This window comes from Peromyscus eremicus, chromosome 1 (assembly GCF_949786415.1).
Source record: "Peromyscus eremicus chromosome 1, PerEre_H2_v1, whole genome shotgun sequence".
Taxonomy (NCBI): Eukaryota; Metazoa; Chordata; class Mammalia; order Rodentia; family Cricetidae; genus Peromyscus; species Peromyscus eremicus.
In genome coordinates this window covers 73,880,050-73,906,686 of record NC_081416.1, presented here as the reverse complement: position 1 = coordinate 73,906,686, position 26,637 = coordinate 73,880,050, and the positions used below count along the sequence as shown (strand labels likewise).

Sequence of the window (26,637 nt, the reverse complement as noted above, 5' to 3'; positions counted from 1 at the left end):
AGTGCGGTGGCACCCTGGGTGATCGGTTTCCGGTCTGTGGTGCAGCACCGGGCTCGTAGAGCCACGTAACGGCCGGGGGTCTGCAGCCATGGCGGAGAGGAAGGCTAACGGTGGCGGAGCGTCCGTCTCCTCGTCGGGCACTAACTTACTCTTCTCCTCCTCGGCCACGGAGCTCAGCTTCAACGTGCCCTTCATCCCCGTCACGCAGGCCGCCGCCTCCCCGGCTTCCCTGCTCTTGCCCGGAGGTAGTGAGCCGCGGGCGCTTGGGGGCCAGTGTGTGCTCGGAGGAGGGTGGGACAGGAGCGTCGCCTTCTCTGGGCCGCCTTTTCGGGCCACCAGTGACCAGCTTCCAGAGGGTCAGGGACTGTGCGATCCTGGAGGAGGGGCCCAGGTGATGGGGCTTGCTCTTGGTCCAAGGAACCCCTGTCGTTGCACAAGCTTTTGGTGAACACCCACTGGTGTGCACAAGTTTTTGTTGAACACCCACTGGTGTGCTGGGTGCTGGCAGAGAATGCCGCTGAATGAGTTACCCTCTGCTAGAATACCGCAAGCTACCTTCCTGGGAAACCCCCGTGATAGGGGCAGGGCATCACCTAGGAGACAGTAAGCTGTCGCCACTGGGGACAGTGCCCCTCTTTGTAGTATAAACTCTCTCCTAGAAGACGACTCTGGGTTTCAGGAGGATACCTCCTAGGATAGACAGCGCTTCCTACTAGGATTGATATGTAGTATCCGAAATGGAGGTACAGAATGCGTTTCTCATTTTTTCAAGGTATCACTTCCTCCGAGTTTTTCCTTGTTAGGCTCCCACACCTGCTTTCACCTCCTTTTGTGTATTGTCTGGGAAGATTGATTTTTGGACGAAACTGTCGTGGTTAGGAGCACAGACTGTGTTCCACTCCAGGCCCTGCCACTAACTTGCTGTGTGGCCTCAGGCATGACATTTTACCCATCTACTTAAATTTCATGTTTTCAGCCCCCACCCCTCCACACACCCCTTTGAGACAGGGTCTCTACGTTGTCCTGGCTCTCCTGGAACTCACTATGTAAAGGAGGTTGGCCTCAAACTCACAGAGATCCTACTGCTTCTACCTCTGAGTGCTGAGATTAAAGGTGTGCGCCGCCATGGCCGGCCTCGTTTCTGTAAATATTTATGAGCTAAGTACCTCTGCCTCTCCATTTGGACTGTGAATTTCTTTGCTCTTTGATTTGCAGGGTCTTGTTTAGTGCCTAGCACATAGGTCCTAACCAAATGCTGACCTTTTTCCACTAAATAATTCCTGCTTGGAAGACTAGGGCCGTTTGCTGGAGAAGGGAAGGAAGGCACACTGCATATGAAGGTTCCCCTTTCTGTCCTTTCTTCTTGGTGCTCGTAACTGTCTGTGCACACACACCTTTTTATCCTACCTGGCCAGAGTGCAGGCTTCATTAGTTCTAGTCACAGCTATAGCCTACTGCCTAGAGTGCAGAATCCATAATATCCCATGGCTTTGTTGAGCGTGTGTGTGTGTGTGTGTGTGTGTGTGTGTGTGTGTGTGTGTGTGTGTACGTGAGCGCAGTTGCCCTCAGAGGCCAGAGACTTTGGATCTCCCTGGAGCTGGAGCTCAGGTGCTCATGAGTTGCCTGTTGTGGGTGCTGGGAAACAAATATGGGTCCCTCTGTGAGAACAGCACATTCTCAAAATCACTGAGCCATCTCTCCAACCCCATCTTGAAAACTGTTGCTTCTTAGATGCAAACTTATTTTTGTGAGAACACATAAATAGTTTTTAGAACTATAATTCCATAACAAGTATGTTCTTTTTTTGTTTTTTGTTTTTTTTTTTTTTTTTGAGACAGAATCCCTTTGTTATGTTATCTCTGGCTGTCCTGGAATTCCCTATGCAAACCAGGCTGACCTTGCCCTCACAGAGATCCACCTTCCTCTGCCTCTTGAATGCATAACAAGTACTTTCTACATTTAAAACATTTCATGTTTAGAGATCTCTTCAGAGCATTTCTGGAGACAAAGGAGAGCCCACCTCCTTGAGAACAACAGTTAATCTCCTCAGTGGAAGAGACAGAGGAAGCAGCTTTATACATCCAGCAGATAGAAACTGAGCAGCCTCTCTGTCAGGCCCCGTTGCAGAGGTCAGGGTAGCACAGAACAGACGGTTCAGCTCTCTTCCTCCAGCCAGGGTGTCCATACACACCAACACTGCTGTCATAAGCTGTTGGAGTACAGCTTTAAACAGCTGGAGATGGGATGGGCAGGCTGCTTTGACCACAGTGAGTCTCAGCTGGTGGAGTGGAGGGATGATGTTCCTTAAGGCCTCAGGGTCTCACAGGAAGCGATCGGAGCAGAGTTTGAAGGAGCCGTAGAAATGAGGGAGTCTGGAGGTATGAGGAAAACCTGCAGGTTTGGCAGGAGGTGGTGGTGGATGATGTGGGGCAGTATGGACCTCTTTCCTGGTTCCTGTCCTTCCACTCTGCACTCTCCTTCAAGCAGATCACTGACTGGAATGTGTACAGGGGAGTGGCCTAGTGGGCTGTGGGGCTCATGCTGTGTGAAAACGTTTGTACTGCATTGAATTCTGTGGGGACCCTCAAGGGTTTTGTTGAGAGTCTCACTATGTAGCTCTGACTGGCCTAGAACATAGAAGTTTCTATGTTGACCAAGTTGGCCTCAATGTCTGTCACTGATATTCTCCTGCCTCTTCCCTCCTGAATGCTGGAATTAAAGTTGGGTACCAACACCTGATCTCCTTTGAAGGGTTTTTACAAGACAATGAAATAGAAGTGTGCTTTAGAAAGGCTTGGGTTTTCCAAGATTGCACTGGACTAGGGTTGCCTGTCACAAATGTGGTCAGTTGATATCCCCTGTATGTCAGGCGGAGTAGATGGTACCCTATGCCAAGTGAGCCACATTGAGTATCCAGGGTAGGGGACAGATGGGAGACTTTTATTTTATGATGCTGAGGAACAGATAGAGCCTTGCACACTCTAGGAAAGCAGTCTGCTACTGAGGTGCATCCCATGGCAGAGGTGTTTATATTATAAAGTGACAGAGGCCTTGTGACTCACTGGAGGCCAGCTCTGTGTCAGTGTCAAGGTCCATTCCCCTTCATTATAGTTCCGAGTCCAAGCTCTGCAGCTGGCATGTAGTAGGTACTGCACTCATGGTTCTTTTTTTTTTTTTTTTCTTTTTTTTTTTTTTGTTTGTTTGTTTGTTTTTTCTCAAGACAGAGTTTCTCTGTGAAACAGTCCTGGCTGTCCTGGAATTTACTGTATAGACCAGGCTGGCCTCGAACTCACAGAGATCCACCTGCCTCTGCCTCCTGAGTGCTGGGACTAAAGGCATGTGCCACCACCGCCTGGCACATTCATGGTTCTTTAATGAATATCTGAAGGACTACACAAAAGGTCTGAGAGATGTGAGGTTTCACATTGAAATCTGGATAGTTGGTGAACTTCTGTTAGAGATGGGAATGATTAAGATAATAAATTCACAAAGTACTCTTAGGGTGAAGCCAGAGGTATGCTGAATTTTTTCTTCTTCCTCTTTATTATTATTATTATTATTATTTTAGATTGGCTTCATGTCTTAGGGTTTCTATTGCTGTGAAGACACACCATGACCACGGCACTCTTAAAAGAAAACATTTTAATTGGAGTGGTTCCCTTACAGTTTCAGATATTCAGTCTATTATTATCATGGTGGAGAGCATGGCAGCACGTAGGCAGATGGTGCTGGAGCTGAGACTGCTACCTATTGCAGGCAACAGGAAGTCAACTGAGACACTGGGTGATATCCTGAGCATAGGAAACCTCAAAGCCCAGTGATATACTTCCTCCAACCAGGCCATACCCACTCCAACAAAGCCACACCTCCTAACAGTGCCACTCCCTATGAGATTCCCGGGGCCAATTACATTCAAACTGCCACACTTTGTGTTGCTCAATATGTTTTGGAACTTTTAGGCTCAAGTATTCTGTTTTCCTCAGTCTCTGAGAAGCTGGGATAGTAGGCATGTCTTTTGAGTAGTATGGTTCCATTGTAGGCCAGAAAGACAGCCATGGACTCTGTACTCTGATCGGAATTGTGTTTTGGGCACTGTGGCCAAACCTGTGGAGTGGAGTCTCTTCACTAAACTGGTGTGTGAAGTATAATTGGAACAGCCTGGAAACTGAAGACAGAATCACCATGAGGTCACAGAGATCCCAGAGCTTTGGCAGTTTTCCCAGGGCAGGGACCATAGTGTGCCTGTGTGCTGGGAGTGGTTCCACACATCTGATGGACTGTAGCCCTCCAGCAGTGGCAGATAAAGGTGACCAAAGCAAAAAGAAAGAGTAGGAGGGAAAAGCTGGAAGCTGTTCATAAAAAGAACAAGCAAGAGTAGGGTGAGGGTCTTGAGGTTAGTTAGTGGGAAAATGATTCCTTGTGAATTACTGGATAGCAGAATAGAAAAAAAATGATTTCTTGTGAATTACTTGTTTTTTTCTTTTTCTTTTTTTCTTTTTCGAGACAGTGTTTCTCTGTGCAGCCCTTGCTGTCCTGGAACTCACTATCTCTGCCTTCTGGGTGCTGGGATTAAAGGCGTGGGCTTCTACACCTGGCGTGAATTACTTGATAGCAGAATAGAAGTGGTGTTGTTTTAAGCTGAGAACACAGTGGAAATGAAGTTGTCTAGAAAGAAGTCAGGAGACCTTCCCTTAGAAAAATGATTTTTCTAGTGACTTGCTGTTTTGTTAATTTTTTTCATTCATTTACTTATTGTGTGTGTATATGTGGAGGATCAGAGAATAATTTGTGGGAGTTGGTTCTCTCCTTCCATCCTGTTGGTTCTGGGGCAGCCAGCTTTACCTGCTGAGCCATCTTACCAGCCTGTGAGTTGGCGTTCTGTAATGTCTGAACATCTAATTATGACTACTGCTTACATTTTAGGGATTGCAGTTAATGGATAACCTACTTTGCCTTGGGAACACAAAGAGCACATGTTTGTAGGCAGAATTTTTCATCAGGACCACCGGCTCCCAAATAACCACATAGAGACTCCTTATTAATTATGAAAGCTTGGCTGATAGCTTAGGCTTGTTTCTAACTAGCTCTTAAAACTCAACCCATTTCTATTAATCTGTGTGCTGCCCCGAGGCTTGTTTACTTCATCTATGTACTTTCCATGCTTCTTCTGTGTCTGGCTCGAGACTCCTCAGACTCTGCCCTTCTTCCCATCATTCTCTCTGCCCCAAAAATCCTGCCTAGCTACTGGCCATTTAGCTTTTTATTTTATTTTTATTTTTATTTATTTATTTATTTTTTTTTTTTGGTTTTTCGAGACAGGGTTTCTCTGTGTAGCTTTGTGCCTTTCCTGGGACTCACTTGGTAGCCCAGGCTGGCCTCGAACTCACAGAGATCCGCCTGGCTCTGCCTCCCGAGTGCTGGGATTAAAGGCGTGCGCCACCACTGCCCGGCCTTAGCTTTTTATTAAACCAATCACAGTGACATATACTCACACAGTGTAAAGAAATATTCCACATATGCTCATTTGTACAATAGTGACTTTGTAATTGAGACCCCTGACCTACCTCTACTTGTCAACACAGCTAATGCCTGTGCTTCAGTTTCTCATTATGATTGTAGAAATAAAAATAGATTTGAATTATATCAGGAAAAAAGATTTAACATATATAAAAGTAAGTACAAAATTGCTTCTTTTTAAAAAACGCTTTATGTAAACATGAACTTTTTTGTTGTTGTTTTGTTTTGATTTGATTTTTTGAGACAGGGTTTCCTTGTGCAACAGCCCTGGCTGTCCTGGAATTCCTGGTTGTCCTGGAACTCATTCTATGGACCAGGCTGGCCTCAAACTCAATATTTCTGCCTCCTGAGTGCTGGGATTAAGGTCATGGACAACCATCCCTGGCTTCCTAAAAAGTTAATGTTAACAGTGACTATGTCTGGTGGAGAAATTCATACCTTTTCTGTACTTTTTAGCTTTTCTTATTCAAATGAAGTTTTTTCTTTTCAAATAAATTTTTTTAAAAAAGAAAACAATTTTAAAGATTTATCTGTTATGTATACAATGTTCTGCCTGCATGTATGACTCCAGGCCAGAAGAGGGCACCAGATATTATTACAGATGGTTGTGAGCTACCATGTAGTTTCTGGGAATTGAACTCAAGACCTCTGGAAGAGCAGTCAGTGCTCTTAACCTCTGAGCCATCTCTCCAGCCCTGAGAAAAGCTTTTTTTTTTTTTTTTAACTCTTTATTTATTCTTTGTGTCTTTCACATCATGCATTTCGATCCCATTCATCTCCCTATCCCTTCCTATCTGCCCTTTGCCCTGGCACCCTCCCTGCCAAAATAAAATGAAATAAAATTTAATAAAAAAAAAAAAAAGGAAAAATCTTGTGGAAACTAACGCAACACAGTGAGTCACACAGTATATCCTTTTGTCCATATATCTTTACCTGCAAGTGTTCATTGCAAAGAGTCATTGGTCTAGTTTGAGGCCTCTGGTTAAGAGAAGAGATTGAAGGGAAAGATTTTCTTTCCTCCCTCCAATGCAGAAAATACAAGTAGGAATACCAAAGCAAGCGATCTGCTTGCTCGGTCTTGAGTACAGAGCCTCCTGCTCCAGAGGGGTTGCTGCTTCTAAGCCATTGTTCTCCATTGCTCTTCTGTTGTGTTGCAGAGGACTCCACAGATGTTGGCGAGGAGGATAGTTTCCTTGGTCAGACTTCTGTGCACACCTCCACCCCACAGACATTCAGTTACTTCTCTCAGGGATCAAGCAATAGTGACCCTTTTGGGAACATTGGACAGTCGCCCTCAACAGCTCCCGCAGTGTCGGCCGGACAGTCAGCGTTTTCCAAGCCCCCAGCCACACTCCCTTTTACAACAGGATCCCAAGATGTGTTGAATGCATTTCCACCGTCTGTTTCCAAGGCTCATTATGGTGCTGCACCTTCCTCACAGATGGGAATGAATACCTATTTGCCTTCTCAGCCGAGTAGTCTCCCTCCAAATTTTGGGAGCCCTCCCCAAGGGATTCCTCAACAAGGACATAACCCATATCGCCATACTCCTGTCAGCAGCAGGGCGAACCCCTATATCACACCCCCACAGCTGCAGCCGTGCCAGACGCCAGGCCATCCCTCCTACCCTCCGCCTTCTGGACCCCCTGTGCAGACGTACCAAATGCCGCCAGGACCCATGCCACCGGTACGTGGACGTCATACCAGTTTTCTCTCTTAGTGAACGTTTTAAAAAACTTTGTATGTTAAAAAACCTTTTTTTTGAGATTTGTTTATTTTTATGTTATGTGTATACTTATCTGCATGTGCGTTTGTACCATGGGCATACAATGCCCTTGGAGGCCAGAAGGAGGCATCAGGTCCCCTGGAACTAGAGTTACAGGTGTTAGCCATCATATGGGTACTGGGATTTGAACCTGGGTCCTCTGGAAGAATAGTCAGTGCCCTTAACTGCTCAGCCATCTCTCCAGCTCAACCTTATACATTTTAATATACACTGAGGATTATATATATATATATATATATTTGAGCTGAGGATTGAACCCAGGGCCTTGCACTTGCTAGGCAAACACTCTACCACTGAGCTAAATCCCCAACCCTAAAATATATTTTTATTTTATTTTATATGTATGGGTGTTTTACCTGAATGTGTGTCTGTGCACCACATGTGTGTCTGGTGTCCCAGGAGGCCAGAAAAGACTGTCTGAGTCCCTAGAACTGGGATTATAGATGTCCATGAGTCACCATTTGGGTTCTAGAACCAAACCCAGGTTCTCTGCAAGTACAACTAATATTTTTAACCACTGGGCCATCTCTCCAGCACCAGACAGATTTTTTTTTTTTTTTTTTTTTTTTGAGACAGGGTTTTATTGTGTAGCCCTGGCTGTCCTAGAACTTGCTCTGTAGACCAGGCTGGCTTTTAACAGAGGGGTGTGGTGTATTACTGGTGATCAAAACCAGGGCAATAAATATGGTAGGTAAGCATTCCCATTGAACTATACCACCAGTTCACCTTTTAATTTTGAGACAGGATCTTGCTAAATTGCTTTGTTTGGCCTCAAACTCTTAATCCTCCTACCTCAGCCCTAAGTAGTTGGTATTACAGGTATATGTCACAAAGGCTATTCTTTGTAAACTGCATGCTTCGAAGTAAACCATCTTTTAAAAGTAGCTAATTGGAGGCTAGCAAGATGGCTCAGGGTAAAGGCACTTGCCATGAAGCCTGAGGACCTGATTTAGATCCCCAGGGCCCATACAGTGGAAGGAGAGAACTGACTCCTCCAAATTGTCCCCTGACTTCCACACTTGGCTATGGTGCAAGCATGCCCACACAAATAAGTAAATTAAAAAATACATGAATTTGTTTTGAGGCAGCTATCAAATGGTTCATATTCAAGTTTATATCACCTATTTACTGGAGTAATGGTTGATTTTAATTGCCTAGGTACATGCTAGTATTCTCAGATTTTAGTGTATAATATCAATGTTATCTATGGACATGTGAGAATTGAGGCAATGTAGTCTTTTTTTTTTGAGACAGCGTTTCTCTGTGTAACAGCCCTGGCTGTCCTGGGACTCACTCTGTAGACCAGGGTGGCTTCGAACTCACAGAGATCTGCCTGCCTCTGCCTCCCGAGTGCTGGGATTAAAGGTGTGCGCCACCATGCCCAGAGAGGCCATTTTAATAGACTGCCAGCTTCTCGTCTTATTTATACTAGTTAGTGAACACGCTCAGTTACAGGGACTAAAATTGGTTCTTCCACTATTTAATGTTTATAGAGTTTGGTTGTAGGCAATCAAATTCGTGTGTGTGTGTGTGTGTGTGTGTGTGTGTGTGTGTGCGCGCGCGTGCGTGTGTGCGCACGTTTGTTAGATTAACATTTGCATATTTACATACTTAGAAATGGAATTGCTGGGTCAAGAAGTATGGGTGTTGTAAAGATTTTAAAAAATTATGGGACCCGTGCAGGTCTTGTGCATGCTGCACAAGTTCAAGCCATACAAAATCCCAGCACTGAGAAGAAGTGGGCACAAAGTTCCACCCTTGACCAAGAAGCTGTTTGTGCTTGATAGCTGCTGGGAGAGGGAAAGGCAGTTTTCTTCAGTGGAGTGACACTGGGTATATATATCAGCCACACTCCAGGGCAGGCCTCGTGCTCAGGAGTAGCTGGCCAACACCAAGTGAACTCTATGGTTTTTTGTGTGTGGTTTTTTTTTGGGGGGGATTTTTTTTTTTTTTTTTTTTTTAAGAGAGAAAGGCCATGAAGTTGGGTGATTGGGGACTTGGGAGGACCCAGGAAAGGGAAAGAATATGATAATATATTGTCTGAAAAAAAATTAAAAACAAATTTATTAAAAATTTAGAAGTTTCCAGGCAGTGGTGTCGCATGCCTTTTATCCCAGCACTCAGGAGGCAGAGGCTGGTGGATCTCTGTGAGGTTAAGGCCAGCCTGGTCTACAGAGTTGAGTTCCAGGACAGCCAAGGCTACATAGAGAAACCCTGTCTCAAAAACAAACAAACAAAACCAAAAAACAACAAAAAAATTTAAAAATTGGTGGGTGTCAGTTTGCCATTAGTGTGCAGAAGTCTAGTGTACTTTGCAACTAATTTGAGGTTTTATTACACTAGATGTGACACTAGTTACCTAGAAATACATGTCGGGCAATTATTATTGATGTCAGTTGGAGTTCGAAGCAGTTACAGAATGTCTTTTGGGCACATGTGACGGTTTTAACCTTGTCCCTTCAGCTCCCTCCATCAATGCAGTCACCAGCACAGCAGCAGGTACCTGCCAGACCAGCAGGACCCCATGTCCAGGGACCAGCTCCTTTTGTACTTCAGAACCAGTATGAACCTGTTCAGCCTCATTGGTTTTACTGCAAGGAGGTGGAATATAAACAACTATGGATGCCTTTTAGTGTGCTTGACTCTTTGAATCTTGAAGAGATCTATAATTCAGGTAAGTACCCACCCATCTTGCATTATTTCATCTCATTTGAGGAAGAGAAAAGATGAAGAGTTTCCATGGCCTACTTTTTGCACCTGTCAGATTCCTTAATCTGTGTAGGTCTGCAGACCCCACTTTAAGATGGTAGTACTAATTCATGTGTATCTCCAATTATTGAGCAAAGATTTAAATAAATAGTTTAGCAATTTATTTTAGTTTTTGCTGGGCACGGTGGCACACACTTTTCATCCCAGCACTTAGGACTGCAGATCTCTGTTAGTTTGAGGCCAGCCTGGTCTCCCTAGTGAGGTCTAGACCAGCCAAGGCTACATAGTTAGACCCTGTCTCAGTGAAACAAAACAACCAAAAAGTTGTTTTAAATCAGAGGAGTACAGTTCTTACATCATCCAAGTTTTAGCTTTATTTCCCCTATTCACTTGCAGTTATAGGACATCAAATATTTCCTGTGGAATTCAGTTTATGAAATACTCTGTGAAAAAATTGTTCTGAGGTCAGATGAATTTTGGAAATGATTATTCTCATGTGTACCCCTTGAGAGGGATGCTACACAGGTGTGTCTTAAGGCTCTGAGAAGTCTTGCAGCATACAAATATGATTCTTTATCTTGATATTTTTGATTATGAGACTTAAATATCAGTCAGTATTTTCTAGCAATGTACCTCATGGAACATTGCGGTACATTGATGTTATTGCTTTGGAAATGAGCTCTCATTCAGCCCAGGCTGGCCAAAATTAGCCAGGAACTCATAATCCTCCTGACTCCATACCCAAGTGCTGAGATTACATGTGAATGGCAGTACATCTGGTTTGATAAAAAAAAAAAAAAAAAAATCATGAACTATTTCAGTTATTTCATGATTGTGTTTTTAAAGCCTGCCCTGGCTCTTTCTTTCTACTCAAGAAGAGTCATGCCGCCATGCAGCTCACCCCTGTGATCTCAGTACATGGGAGACAGGAGAGCCATGCTGCATGGCGGCTCACCCCTGTGATCTCGGTACATGGGAGACTGGAGAGCCATGCTGCATGGCGGCTCACCCCTGTGATCTCAGTACATGGGAGACAGGAGAGCCATGCTGCATGGAGGCTCACCCCTGTGATCTCAGTACATGGGAGACAGAAGAGCCATGCTGCATGGAGGCTCACCCCTGTGATCTCAGTACATGGGAGACAGGAGAGCCATGCTGCATGGCGGCTCACCCCTGTGATCTTGTACATGGGAGGCTGGAGCAGGAGGACTTTTGGGAGGTTGAGGTCAGCCTGGGCTACAGAGTGAGACTCTGCCTCAAAAATAAACAAATAAATATATGTCATAATTTTGAGTAATACAGATTATCTTGTGTTTTTATTTGACTAATAGCATGAATGTTATTGTTAATGTTAGTTGCATCTTCAAATGTGCCTGATAACATTAGGGGAAAATGTCCTCTTTGGTTCCTAGTGCAGCCAGATCCTGAAAGTGTGGTTCTGGGCACGGATGGAGGGCGCTATGATGTCTACCTCTATGACCGCATGAGGAAGTCTGTGTACTGGGAAGAGGAGCCAGCTGAAGTGAGACGCTGTACTTGGTTTTACAAGGGGGACACAGATAGCAGATTCATTCCCTATACAGAGGAGTTCAGTGAAAAACTAGAGGTATGAACGTTTTACTTTTTTTTTTATATGAAACATAGGCATGTATGCAGGAGGCTTCTGTGACACCACTCACAGTGACGATGGCTTTATTTACACAGTGGCCTGTTTGATCCTGATCACAAAAGAGATTGTCTCATCATTCAGGAAGTGCTGCATGCAGCACAACCCAGTGTCGAGATAAGACTGTATGGGGTGGGGGCACTCCACATCTACTGAGGTGCTCATATCAAGCCTTCAAACAAATTTAGGTGGAGACCAAGCATGGCAGCAATTGACTGTAATCTCAGCATTCATGAGTTTGAGGACTGCCTGGGCTGGAACCAGAACCAGTCTATAAAGACAATCTCTCTCTCTCTCTCTCTCTTTTTTTCTTTTCTTTTCTTTTTTGTTTTTGTTTTTCAAGACAGGGTTTCTCTGTGTAGCTTTGGAGCCTGTCCTGGAACTTGCTCTGTAGCCCAAGCTGGCCTCAAACTCACAGAGATCCGCCTGGCTCTGCCTCCCGAGTGCTGGGATTAAAGGCGTGTGCCACGACCGCCCGGCTAACAATCTCTTAAAGCATAATTTTTGAAACAGTTTTATGGCATTTGTGTGTGTGTGTGTGTGTTCTCACTGTGGTATGTGACTGGAGGTCAGAGAACATGCTGGAGTTGATTCTTTTCCTTCTACCATGTGGGTCCTGGGATTGAACTCAGGTCTTTAGGCTTGACAGCAAGTGCCTTTGCCCACTGAGCTTTCTGGATGGCCCTTGAAGTATAATTTTAGTTAGTCGAATAAGGGGAAATATGTAAAAGGGTGCTAATTCCTAGAGCTTAATTTTGAATCTAAACAAGTAAGTAACTAAAGGTATACTATAATTGTTGGTAATTTCAGGTCTGGTCCTACTGTAGTTGTAATATCCCAAAGTCAAATGTTTCAGGCTTATTATTCTGAAGCTAAAAGTGCAGTGTTCAAGTATGAGCATCTGAAAGCAGAGTAAGCACTTTCTTTTAACTGTGATGATGATATTGTGTGGGGTGACATGGGCTCCAGGCTGGGGAGCTGTCCAAGTCCTGCCCGTCAGCATGAGCCACGCTTCCACGGCATTGGAGGAGGCAAAGGAGGGTGGGAAGTGAGAGACAGGTGATGCATATGACTCTGTGCTGTAGATGACCCTGTCCCATCTGAGTGCCAGGACAAGGACAGCGGTGTCGGTTGATTTGGTAATGACACTATCTGTAGAAAACCAGGTGAACCAGCCGGGCGGCGGTGGTGCACGCCTTTAATCCCAACACTCGGGAGGTAGAGGCAGGTGGATCTCTGAGTTCGAGGCCAGCCTGGGCTACAGATCAAGTTCTAGGAAAAGCACCAAAGCCACACAGAGAAACCCTGTCTCGAAACCCACCCCCCCAAAAGACAGAACCCCCCAAAAAAGAAAAGAAAACCAGGTGAACCTTTAGAAATACCATTAGCCCAATATAAAAATTGAGAGTGACTGTGTAAAATCAACCAGTGTAAATTAGTAGCATTACTGTGCAATAGTTAGAAACAGTAATAGATGATACTTTTTGTAATGCCAAGAAAACTACAAAGTTTGTAGAAGAAAATCCAGTAAAAGATATTCATTGAGGGCTAGGGCTTGTAGTTGAGTGTAGAATGTCTGCCTAGTATGCAAGGGCCCTGGATTTGATTTCCAGTATTTTGAGGAGGGAAAAGATAAGTTGGACACAGTGATATGAGCTGCTAGGCCCAGGAATTGAAGGTTATAGCAAGATTATTTCCCACCCATCCCAAGTGACCTTCATGGAGGAAAGTTATAAAAAAGAGCTTAAAAATTGACTGGGTATGGTAGCCTGTGCCTTTAATTCCATCAACTGGGAGGTAGAGGCAAGTAGATCTCTTGAGTGAGAGGCCAGCCTGGTCTATATAGCAAGCTTGAGACCCGCTGCCCCCCCCCAAAAAAAAAAAAAAGATGCGGAGATTGCTGTAGAGGTGGCTCAGTGGTTCAGAGCACTGGCTGCTAGAGGACTCAGGGTCGGTTTCCAGCACTCACATGGCAGCTAATAACTACTGGTAACTCCAGTTCCAGGGCTTCTGACACCCTGACTTCTGAGGACATCAGGTGTGCACACAGTACACATACATACACACAGGCAAAACACTCACACACATTAAAAACAAAAGTGCCCTCAGGAGTAGAGCTAAATGCCATGTGTGTACATTCCTAGTCTCAGCGACAGAGCTGTCTTCTCAGAGTCCTTGAGAGATTTACTGTGTCCCCTTCCCCTCTACCCCAAGTACCCATGAGTGCACCTTTGTGAGGAACTAGGTTGTTGCAGATGAAATCCGTTAAGATGAAGTTACTTGAGTTGGGTGGCTCCTAACCCCATATAGTGAGTGTCTTCATGTATAATAAACAAGACAGATAGTTCAGATAGATTGCTGGGGTTTGATAGAGGCAGAGTTTGGAGTTAGGCTTATGACAAGGAGTGCCCTTGATTGTAGCAACACGGGTAGTTAGGAGGGCGTCCAGTGCAGGTTTCATAGGGATTGGTGTCCTGCTGTCCCTTGATTTTGGAGTGGTAGCCTCAAGAACTATGAGACAGTAAGTTCATTTTATGGCACTCAGCTTGTTCAGCCCTAGGAAACAGATACTCTGTCTACACCTCCTTTATCTTCCCCATGGAGTGGAGATGTCACTTAGGAGTGTGAGAGCAAACACAAGAGCAGTTTATGTCAGAGGCTAGAAAGTACGGTACCCAGTAAGCCAGACGTCCTGTTGCGGCTGCCTTGCCAGCAGAGTTCCCCTCCTCCTCCTCACACGTGTCTTGATGTGATGAGATTGACTGACTGGATTATGTGTTGTTTTGTCACTGCAGGCCGAGTATAAAAAAGCTGTCACCACGAATCAGTGGCACCGCAGATTAGAGTTTCCAAGTGGAGAGACCATCGTCATGCACAACCCAAAGGTGAGGGAGGCGCTGTCTGAGATGGTGGGAGGCTTCCCTGAAAGGGTATGCTGCTGTATGTGTGATAACATTTCATTTTAGTGATTTTGCAGGGATTTCTTTGTAAGAAATGTATTACTTTTAATTTTATTTTTTATCTATTTATTTTTTTGAGACGGGGTCTCTATGTAGCCCTGCTGTCCTGGAACTCACTCTGCAGAGCAGGCTAGTTTCAAACTCACAGAGACCCACCTGCCTTTGCTGTCTTAAAGGCCCAAACCAACATGCCTGGCGAGTGTATTTGGAATGATTTAATTATGAGTCGTGAAAATTCAACTTTTTCTCATGAAATTTGTGTTTGGTGATATGTTACTGACACTGAGAATCACCTTAGAAGAAGCTTAGTGCGTCTTTTCACTTGGTTTGAGGAAGCCGACTCTGTACACAGGGCCAGAGAAAATAGTCAAGGCTTTGCATGCTGTCTGCTCTCTGTTGCTCTGCCCTTGGTTGTGAGAGCAGCTGGGGGAAGCAATTTGTAAGTCAATAGGTGTGTAGAAATGTTGTTGTTGTTGTTATTATTTTGTTTTGTGTTTTTGAGACAGAGTTTCTCTGTGTAGCTCTGGCTAGACCAGGCTGGGCTTGAACTCAGAGATTGACCTGCCTCTGCCTTCCTGAGTGCTGGGATTCTTATTTTTTTTAATTTTAATTTTTATCTTTTCTTAGGGCTTCTCTGTGTAACAGTCCTAGCTGCCTTGGAACTCTCTTTGTAGATCAGGCTAGCCTCAAACTCACAGAGATCCACCTGCCTCTGCCTCTGGAGTGCTGGGATTAAAGACACGTGCCACCACAATGACATTACCACAATTAAAAAATTTTTTTCTTTTTGTTTTTTGTTTGTGTTTTTGTTTTTAAGTAGTTAAGTTTTTGGAGAGTCAAAGTTATATGTGGATATTTTTCCTCTTTATTTATTTTTGTTTTTGTGTCCTAACCATAGTTTCCCCTCCCTCTTCTTCCAGCCCCCCTACCCCCCCCCCCCATCCACTCCTCTTCCTCTGTTACTCTTCAGAAAAGGGAAGGCCTCTCATGGCTATCAGCCAGTCATGGTATATCAAGTTACAGTAAGACTAGGCACCTCCTCTGCTATTAAGGCTGGATGAGGTAATCCAGTGGGAGGAAAGGGTCTTAAAAGCAGGCAACAGAGTCAGAGACAGCCCCTGCTACTACTGTTAGGAGTCCCACAGGAAGGTCAAGCTGCACAATTGTAACATATATGCAGCGGGCCTAGGTCAGTCCCATGCAGGGCCCCTGGTTGTAGGTTTAGTCTCTATGAGTTCCTATGAGCTCAGATAAGTTGATGCTGTGGATTTTCTTGTGGTGTCCTTGACCAAACAGGCTCCTATAGTCATTCCTCCCCCATTTCTGCAGGATTCCCCAAGCTGTGCCTAATGTTTGGCTATGGGTCTCTGTATCTGTTTCTATCAGTTGCTGGGTAATGCTCCTCTGATAACAGTTGGGCCAGGCATCAGTCTATGAGTATAGCCGAATATCATTAGTAATCATTTCAGTGACTTTTTTTTTTTTTTGGCCAGGCATGTTTGGTTCTACCCTAGGTTTCTGGACTGTCCCGCCTCTGGGTCCCGGCCCTCAGGGGTGAGCTCACTCTCATGGCATGGGTCGCAAGCTGGGCCAGTCATTGGTTGGTCACTCTTACAATTTCTTTTTTTTTTTTTTTTTTTTGGTTTTTCGAGACAAGGTTTCTCTGTGTAGCTTTGTGCCTCTCCTGGAACTCACTTGGTAGCCCAGGCTGGCCTCGAACTCACAGAGATCTGCCTGGCTCTGCCTCCCGAGTGCTGGGATTAAAGGCGTGCGCCACTACCGCCCGGCCACTCTTACAATTTCTATGCCACCTTTAACCCCAGCACATCTGGTAGGCAGGACAAATTGTAGATGGAAGGTTTTATGGCTGGGCTGGTATCCCAGTTCCTCCCCTGGAAGTCTTGCCTGGTTACAGGAGATGGCCTGTTTAGGTTCTGTATCCCCCATTGCTAGGAGTCTTAGTTAGGGTCATCATCCTCATAGATTGCTGGGAGTTTCCATTGCACTAGGTTTCTAGCTTATCCCAGAGATGCCCTCTGATTCTAGTTGTCTCTCCCAGACTCTATCCCTCCATTCTCCCCCACCTGATCCCTCCTGTTCCTATCCCCACCCCCTCATCCAGACCCCTATTATATTAAATCTTGTATCTATACACAGGTGCATGCATGCATGCATACACACACACACACACACACACACACACACACACACACACATTTATAACTCCCTCCCATTCTCATGATGCTGAGAATCAAACTCAGGAAAAAAAAATCAATGTATACTACTTTTGATTTCCACATATGATTTTCTAGCATAAGCATTGGAAGTAATGATATGTTTAGTTTTGATAGTTTATAGTAGCAGGACCTTTACGGAATTTGCTTGGGGAACAGTTCTACTTCATTTAACCATTTCTACTGTGAAGCACAGAAATGTTCATATTAAACACATTAGTTTGAAGTAGGCTTAGTAGTACATGCCTGTAATCCCAGCACATGGGAGGCAGAGGCAGGAGGATGGCTGCAGGTTCTGGTTTAACTTTGTCTAGATAACAAGTTCCAGGCCAGTCAGGAGATGTGTAGTGAGACCCCACCCCCCAAATACTGCTTAGCATACAGTGGGAAATAATTTTGTTAATGAGCCTTGTCTTGTGTCTTGTGTCTTGAAGGTTATTGTCCAGTTCCAGCCTTCTTCAGTGCCAGATGAGTGGGGGACGACACAAGATGGACAGACAAGGCCTAGAGTTGTAAAGCGTGGAATTGATGACAGCCTCGATGAAATTCCTGATGGTATGTTTAGTTTGCTTAGGAGAAGGTCTTTCGGGGCTGCTCTGTTAGTGTCGTCGTTCACTACGAGAAGAAGCAATTACTAGAATTACTGCCAGAGTGCACAGAATTCAGCCAAATATGTTAGCCACATTCCTATCTTTGTTCTTATTATTGTTCCATTTTTAATTTTAGATTGATTTATTTATCTTTACAAGTGTGAGTGTTTAGCCTGCATATATGTTCATATGCCATGTGTGTGCCTGGTGCCCACAGAGGTCAGAAGAAGAAGTCAGATCCCCTGGGAGTTAGGGTTGGTTGTGAGCTGCCATGTGGTGTTGGGAACCGAACCTGGGTCCTCTTCCAGAATGACAAGCACTTTGAACCACTGAGCTATCAGCCTTACATTTCTCCCTTTTTGTTTTGAGACAGGTCTCACTATGTAGTCCTGACTGTCCTGGAATTCAAAGCTCTACCTGCCTCTGCCTCCTGAGTGCTGGGATTAAAGGTGTGAACCACCATGTTCGGCTCATCTTTATCTTTGTATGAAAAGGTTTTGAATTATTTATGGGGGCTTGCTTTCAGTTTCAGAGGGTTAGTCCATTATCATCATGATGGGGAACATGGCAGCGGGCAGGCGGGCAGGCGGGCAGGCGGGCAGGCGGGCAGGCGGGAGAGGGGCTGGAGAAGTAGCTGAGAGCTTTAGATCCTATCCAGAGGTCAAGAGAGTGACTGGGCTTGGTGTGTGCTTTTGAAACCTCTGAGTCCACTCTCAGTGACACCACCTCCTCCATCCCCTCACCCCCGCCAAAGCCATACCTCCCAATCAATCCTTCCTAAATAGTTCCACTCCTGGTGACTAAACATTTAAATATATGAGTCTATGGCGGCCATTCTCATTCAAATCATACTCCCAGAGGTTTTTGTTTTATTTTGTTTGGAGACAGGGTCACAGTGTATAGCCCCGATTGGCTTTGAACTTGCTATGTAGACCAGGCAAGCCTCCAACTCAGAGATCTACCTGCCTCCAGAGTAATGGGACTGAAGGTATGCAGGACCATGCCTGGCCCTCCTAGAACATTTTTGAATTAAAGAGAAGGACTTTGGGAACAAAGATTTTAAGGTTTCATATTGGCAGATTGCTTGTCCATGTCAGGCTTAGGGCTCTGGAGAGGGTTTTATTCTTTGAGACAAGGTTTCTCCATGTAGCCCTGGCTGTCCTGGAACTCACTCTGTAGACCAGACTGGCCTCAATCTCACAGAGATCCACCTGCCTCTGTCTCCTGAGTGCTAGGATTAAAGGTTTGCGCCATCAGACAAGGGAGGTTTTTTGTTTTTGTTTGCCTGAGCTCAGGGCCATGTTCATGCACACACTATACTACTGAGCTACATCTTCATCCCATTCCTGTGGAATTCTGAAAAGATCACACATTATGGTGGGTCCATAGGTTTGTGAAGAACATCCTGTTTCCTTGACCTTTCCATTTAGTTTACTGTTATTTGGTAAGATAGACAAATTATTCTAATTTGATACAGGGCAACGAGGAATATTTGCTTGGAAGGATAATGGATTTCTTTGGCTAGGTTTTGTTTTGTTTTGTTTTTTGAGACAGATTTTCTCTTGTGCAGCCTGGCTGTCCTAGAACTCACTCTGTAGACTAGGCTAGCCTTGAACTCACAGAGATTCACCTGCCTCTGCCTCAAAATTCTTTTGCTAGTTTATGATAAAAGGGGTATTGAGAATTTAGCAATTTAATTAACAATACCAAATTCTCAGCTTTGTGTGTGTGTGTGAGAGAGACAGAGACAGAGAGATGATGATGATGATGATGATAATTTTAACTATTTGTTTATTTTTACTAGGGGAAATGCCTCAAGTTGACCACTTGGTGTTCATGGTGCATGGCATTGGACCGGTGTGTGACTTGCGCTTTAGAAGCATTATTGAGTGTGGTAAGTGCAAGTCACATTTCATAGAAGAATCTGAGTACTGATAGAGGCTCTTTAGTATTCATTTTTATGATAGTTCCTAGCTGTGTACTTGTGGCTGAGAGGTATAAGAGGATATTTCTGTGGTCAGGAGGAAGTATTAGTTTGTGTTTGATCTGCTCTTATGGCATAAAATCCTGGATTCTGAGGAATTAGAAGGTATTATGAGAATCATTTCACCGTTTTGGCAGACAGCCTTCCTGCCTGAGCACTTGCAGCAGCATGGAGCTCCTGTGCACTGAGCTGACACATGGGGAGTCCTCTGAGAAGCTGTTTAAGGACCTGTGAACGACTGACCATTCTTAGTTGGGCTGGGAATGTAAAGACTTTCGTCTGCGTTTACCGGATGCTTGGTATCGCATGTGTTGTGTCCCTCACAAATATACCTCTGGGTGTGGCTGTGCCACTGTTCTGTCCAGTGCTAGCTGAGTTAAGTGCTCTACTGTCACAATTAGTTGGTTCTGGAACCTGATGCTGAGGAGGGAGTTTGATTCCAGTCTTCTGGCCTTACGCTATAGAGGTGGTTAAACTAATTTTTTTAGGCCTCAAAAATAATGAAATTTAAAGGACTTCCTAACAGTTGAGTGTTTGCTCATTTACTATCTCATCATCATTTAAAAAGTGTATATCTATGTATCTTTATACAAATGCCAGCACACTTCAGTTAATTAATTAGCTACCAAGCTAATTTACCTCTTGATTTTTCTTTTTTTTTAGTGGATGATTTTAGGGTGGTTTCTCTCAAGTTGCTGCAGACACACTTCAAGAAGTCTGTAGACGATGGGAAAGTGAGCAGAGTGGAGTTCCTTCCAGTTCACTGGCATAGTGCCCTGGGTGGGCACGCCACAGGTGTTGACAGGTTTGTAGATTTTGATAGCGCGTTTTTTCAGAGTAGTTAAAATTAGAGGCAAATTGAAACTGTAATGCAAACTGGCTTATTCCAACTTGAGCAGATAAAGTTCTTTATGTTAATGCTATCTTGCTCTGATGTGATGAAATGCTAGTTGTACTATAAATATGTTAAGAGGATCTAGGAAATTTTAGACAGCTTATTTTTGGTGCTAGAAATTGAACTCAGATTCCCAGGTGTGGCGAGCACACTCTGGCTCTGCAGCTGGCTTTAAAACGCCCTCCTGATCTGCTGTGGTTAAGGGGCCTGTTGTGAATGCTCAGCGGCATCCTTGTCTAGTTAACAACCGCGTGATAGCCAAACATGTGACCAGAATTTGCCAAATGTCCGCCATGGGGCAAAAAATGACCGATTTGGGATTTAGATTTGTAGTTTCTTGGTGGGGAATGCAGAAAGCTGTTAATGGTAGGCCATTGAACACCCGAGTGTCAAGCTGCTGAGTGCTAGCAGCACGCTCCAGGCACTGTGACAGAATGCTCCCATTTCAGAACCACAGGTCCAGGTAATATTGATGCTGCCATACATGGTTAAAACATGCTTCCAGTTAGTGACTACTGTGATGTGTTGGGGCACATGCTTTAACAAAGCTAGCCCTATGGACAGCGTTCGGCCACATATTGGACTGTGCTGTGAGGTGCTTGCTTCCTCTGTGAATGCTTAAGAGTTTTTGTTTCAGGCAACTCCTTCCATATTCTAACTGTGTCTCTGCCAGCCACAATTTTTGTCAGGCATCCAGATTTTCAGTTAGTCAAAAGAAAATGGGACCGTAGGCTTTTCTATGTAAAAAATGATTGTACAATCAAGTTGATTGTACTAATTAATATATAATCTATACCTTTGTACTGTTTTTTTTTTTTCAGAAATAAAGAAATCTAAACTGTTAAAAATCCAGAGGTTGAAGGTAAATACTGACAGTAACTTTGTTTTTCCTTTTAAAACAGGAATATCAAGAAAATCACTTTGCCAAGTATTGGTCGGTTTCGGCACTTTACTAATGAGACTCTGCTAGATGTTCTGTTTTACAACAGCCCTACCTACTGCCAGTCAATCGTGGAGAAGGTGGGAGTGGAGATAAACCGGCTGCACTCGCTCTTTTTGAGTCGCAACCCAAACTTCAAAGGAAAGGTCTCCGTTGCTGGTCACAGTTTAGGTAAAGCTGTCACATAATTTCAGATGTGCCTGTTTGTTTGTCCTGATGTTGCTTTGTGTTTGTCTGTCTGCAAAATTTTGAGAGCTTGGGTTTGTGAATAGAAGACTGATGTTTTGTGTTGAGACTTCTTTGCAAGGCTGTACATTTTCATTGTTGTTTTAAGACTTTATCTTATTTGTGTGTGTGTGTGTGTGAGAGTGTGTGTGTGTGTGTGTGTGTGTGTGTGTGTGAGAGAGAGAGAGAGAGAGAGAGAGAGAGAGAGAGAGAGAGAGAGAGAGAGAGAGAGTTTCTGTTGAATGTATGCCGTGTGTATGTGGGTGCCCTTGCAGGCCAGAGAGGGTATCTCATCCCTGAAGCTGGAGTTAGAGGTGCTTGTATAACTGCTGGATATGGGTGCTAGGAACCAAGCTTAGATCCTCTGGAAGAACAGGATGCAGTCGACCTCTGAGCCATTACTCTAGCTGTTAGCCTGTATATGTTATTTTGTCATTAGATGAAAAAGGAATATTATTATATCTAAAAGATGTAGGTAAAGCTGTCCCATGTAATTTCAAATTTGCTTGTTAGGTTTGTTCAGAAGTTGCTTTGTGTTTTTCTGGCTGCAAAACTTAGAGCATATACAAGACTCACACACATGTACACGCATGGACATGTGTGCTATAGTATCTGTAGGGTCAGTTCTCTTTCGCCTTTACATTGTGCCTTACTTTGTTTTCTATTGCTTTGATACACACCATGATTAAAAGCAATTTGGGGAGGGGAGATTTTTTTAAAATTTTTTTAATTAATTAATTTATTAATGTATACAGTGTTCTGTCTGCCTGTATGCCTGCAGGTCAGAAGAGGGCACCAGATCTCATTACAGATGGTTGTGAGCTACCATGTGGTTGCTGGGAATTGAACTCAGGACCTCTGGAAGAGCAGTCAGTGCTCTTAACCTCTGAGCCATCTCTCCAGCCCGGGAGGGGAGATTTTATTTCAGCTTACAGTTGTAGTCCATCATGAAGGAAAGTCGGGGCAGGATTTCCTGAGTACACAAGAACCTGGAAGCAGGAACTGAAGCAGAGACCATGGAGGAATGCTGCTTACTGACTTGCTCCCCCTGGCCTGCTCAGTACACCCCAGGATCACCTGCCCAGAGGTGGCACCACCCAGAGCAGGATGGGTCTTTCTGCTTGAATCATTGCTAGTCTGATGGGGGTGTTTGCTCAGTTGAGGTTTCCTGTTTTCTGATGACTCTAGCTTCTGGCAAGTTGACAAAAATCTAAGAACCAACACAAATGGGCTCTAAAGATCAAAGTCAGGTTGCTAAGCTTGCATGGCAAATACCTTTACTGGCTGAGCTGTCTCGCTGGTTCTGATTATCAGATTTTAATCAGCTGCTCATCTTTGTCTGACTTCTGCTAGAGACTGAAAAAAAAGCAGGAGGATTTATTTAGTGTTGAAAAATACCCGGGGCAGGTAACTTTGTTATAAAGCACAATATATCTTTTTCTTAGGTTCTTTGATACTGTTTGACATCTTGTCTAATCAAAAAGATATGAGTGTCTCTAAGTCTCCGGGGTCTATGGCTGTTTCTAATGGAGTTATGAAACAACCAAATTTTCAGGAAAAGCAGGTAAGTCTGTAGTTACCCTGTTGATGTTGAGATTTAGAGCTGGACCTGAGCTGTTCTCCAAAACCTGTACTGTTTCCTGTAACTGTTTTTAGTTGTCAAAATACACTGAGGCTCAGAAGTACAGTAAAAGAGTTGGGCCGCACACCTGTCGTCCTGGCTGCTTTGTAGGCTGAGATGGGAGGATGATGAATTCAAAGCCAGCCTGGGCAACACCGTAAGAGGCCCTCTCTAAAAATAGGAGTTTCTCATTCTTTTTCCTTATGGATTATAAAGTAAATGTGAAGGCTTAGGATTTTAAAAAGTAAACTATTGTTATCATTATTTATTTATCTCTTTATTTTTCAGTCAGGGATTCTCTGTGTAATAGCCCTAGCCGTCCTGGAACTCGCTTTTGTAGACCAGGTCTGAGATCTGCCTGCCTCTGCCTCCCGAGTGCTAGGATCAAAGGTGTGCACTACCACTGCCCAGCTTTAAAAGTGAATTATTATAGAAAATGGAAGCATGAGTGGTTTACTAAAGGAATATGCCTTAAAATTCAGGTGAAGGATGAGAGAGTGCTAACATTACATTTATTTATAGAGCAAAGTCATTTAGATTTTGTGTAGATCAGAAAACATTTTATGGGAGTTTTCTGAGCTTTGTAATATTTTCTTCTCCTTTTTATTAAGATACCCGAAGAGTCAAAGCTGCTGTCAGATGAATCATGTGACCTTGATGTTGAAAATGAAGAACCCCTAACTTTGCATGGAACCCTGGAAGCACTCAGCCTCTTTGATTATATTAGCACTTTTGAAAAGGAAAAGATTGATATGGAATCTCTGGTACTGATAATAACCTGTTTCAAATTATTCTTCCTTTGTGTAAGCTTGAAAATTGAAGAATGATTTAAGCTCTCTTACATCAGAATTTATTCCACAATAAGCCAAAAATTTAAATGTTTAAAAATAGAGAAAAGGGGGCTGGAGAGATGGCTCAGAGGTTAAGAGCACTGCTTGCTCTTCCAAAGGTCCTGAGTTCAATTCCCAGCAACCACATGGTGGCTCACAACCATCTGTAATGAGATCTGGTGCCCTCTTCTGGCCTGCAGGGATATGTGCAGACAGAACACTGTAGACATAATAAATAAATCTTTAAAAAAAAAAAAAATAGAGAAAAGGGGCTAAGGAGAGAGTTGTCTCAGTGGTCAAGAACACTTGCTGCTCTTGCCAAGGACTGAGGTTTGGTTTCCAGCACCCACCTTGTGGCTCACAACTGTCTGTAACTCCATTCCAGGATCCAGTGCCCTCTTCTGGCTGCTGTGGGCACCAGCACACACATAGTGCACATATATACACCCAAGGAACACATACATATAAAATACATTTTTTCCTGGTTTTTCAAGTCAGGTTTCTCTGTGTAGCTCTGGCTGTCCTGGAAATCATTCTGTAGACCAGGCTGACCTTGAACCCACAGGGATATACCTGCCTCTGCTTCCTGAGTCCTGGAATCAGAGGTATGTGCCACCACCACCATCCAGCCCTAAATACAGCTTTTTTAAAATTTGAGAAAAAAAATAATTAACAGTGTGAACCTTTTTTAAAGCATGAGACAAAACCCAGAAGCCGTACATAGACAAGAATTTCAAAGTAGTAAACAGTATGACAGTACCTAATGGCCAGAGATAGATTAGGAAAAACACCTGGACACAGACAGAGGAACTTTTATGGCCAGAGCTGATACAGAACTAATGATAAGGAAGTAGCAGGAAACAGGCATCAAAAACAAGAGCATGATTTATCAGAAAGAAGGAACAGGTGACCTCGTGCCTTGAGAGAACAAGTACAGAATGCCAACCAAGAGTAACATGAGAATGGTTTTAGCCCATCAGTGTTAACAGTGGTCCTGTGTGGCTAGGATGAGGAGGAGTTGGCACTGTTGTCTCTGGTTGCTGAGAGTGTGAATGGGCACAGTCTGCAGATTGGGTGCCCTTTGCCCTGCCGGTTTCACTGCTGGGAATGTTTTCTGTAAAGAAGGCCCTGGGGATACCTGCAGGACGCTCACTGAACACCGTTTCCAGTAGTGTGGGGCCTTAGCACCCACAGTGCGCACCGACAGGGTGTTGGCGGAGTCGTTTGTGCAGCCCTGCAGCAGGACTCGGCAGCACTTGATGACAGACCTTGTCATCGTGTTGACCTGGTAGGCACTCGGGTGAAGAGAGAGAAGCTGAGGCTGGCTCACACACTGAAGAGCGTGTTGGGTTGTGTGCACATGAGGGATTCCTAAAGAGAGGGCAGATTGCGACAGTTATCACCGAGAGAACTGGATGGTTGGGGCCAGAGTGGACAGGAAAGGTCTGAAGGGAGAGATTCATTGTATGTTTAACAGTATAGCTGCAGAATTTTGCATGACGTAATATATTTTCTATTAAAAAATAGAATTTTTTTTTAAAGATTTACTTATTCATGTATTTTATGTATACACCAGAGGAAGGAATCTGATCCCACTACAGATGGTTGTGTGCCACCATGTGGTTGCTGGGAATTGAACTCAGGACCTCTGGAAGAGCAGTCAGTGCTCTTAACCACTGAGTAATATGTCCAGCCCCCAAAATAATAGAATTTTTGATGGAAAGGCTAATCAAAAAAAATATTTTTATAGTGCTAGGTACTGAAGTCAGGGCCTCACATGTGCTAGGCAAGTGCTGTACCAGTAAGTAAACTGAGACTAACCATTTTAGTGTTTAAGATAATCTATTATTTAAAGCAAAAAGCCCTAGCTGTTTTGAAAGTTGGCTGGCTTTTTGGTTGGTTTAGTTGATTCTTTTTTTTTGGTTTTTCGAGACAGGGTTTCTCTGTAACTTTGGAGCCTGACTTGGAACTCACTCTGTAGACCAGGCTGGCCTTGAACTCACAGAGATCCCCTGCCTCTGCCTCCTGATTATTGGGACTAAAGGTGTGCGCCACCACCGCCTGGCTAGTTGATGCTTTAGCATTCTTTGTAACCCACTTTTAGCTCATCTGTCTCTAGATTGGTTGATTGATGTGCTTTTGCTTCCCTTTAAAGCTTATGTGTACAGTTGATGACCTGAAGGAGATGGGGATACCCCTTGGGCCCAGGAAGAAGATAGCCAATTTCGTAAAACTCAAAGCAGCCAAACTGGTAAGGTTCATCTCTGCCCTCCAGAAAAATTAACACATTTGGCAACCTCCCCTTTTTATTTGTTTGTTTTCATTTTTTTAGAAATTTATTTATTATGTATACAGTGTTCTGCCTGCATGTATGACTGCACGCCAGAAGAGGACACCAGATCTCATTTCAGATAGTTGTGAGCTGCCATGTGGTTGCTGGGAATTGAACTCAGGACCTCTGGAAGAGCTGCCAGTGCTCTTAACCTCGGAGCCATCTCTCCAGCCCCCTGTTTTCATTTTTTAAGGCCTGGTCTCGCACTATAGTCCAGGCTTAGCTTACAACTTATCTGTAGTGTTATTTTGCTTCAGTCTGAGCACTGGGATTATAGGTGTGAGCCACTATGCCTGGGTCTCATTTTGTTTTAGAAGCTTGCAATACCCCTTTGCTTGGACAAAACTA

General features: G+C 44.1%; 1 protein-coding gene across 3 annotated transcripts in view; it reads left to right on the top strand.

Moving 5' to 3' along the window:
* Positions 1-26,637, top strand: part of Sec23ip (SEC23 interacting protein) — a 42,967-nt gene continuing 16,330 nt past the window's right edge. The window contains exons 1-12 of one of the 3 annotated variants that reach the window (XM_059265914.1): positions 1-245; positions 6,675-7,204; positions 9,767-9,977; positions 11,425-11,618; positions 14,474-14,563; positions 17,307-17,427; positions 19,267-19,356; positions 20,110-20,251; positions 21,244-21,452; positions 22,952-23,070; positions 23,739-23,891; positions 26,113-26,208. In XM_059265914.1, the coding sequence (XP_059121897.1) occupies positions 89-245; positions 6,675-7,204; positions 9,767-9,977; positions 11,425-11,618; positions 14,474-14,563; positions 17,307-17,427; positions 19,267-19,356; positions 20,110-20,251; positions 21,244-21,452; positions 22,952-23,070; positions 23,739-23,891; positions 26,113-26,208 (2,112 nt within the window). In that variant the 5' untranslated portion in view covers positions 1-88. Of the gene's footprint in view, positions 246-4,176; positions 4,307-6,674; positions 7,205-9,766; positions 9,978-11,424; positions 11,619-14,473; positions 14,564-17,306; positions 17,428-19,266; positions 19,357-20,109; positions 20,252-21,243; positions 21,453-22,951; positions 23,071-23,738; positions 23,892-26,112; positions 26,209-26,637 lie in introns of those variants that run through there. The other 2 variants (XM_059265905.1, XM_059265922.1) reach the window with 2 other exon arrangements.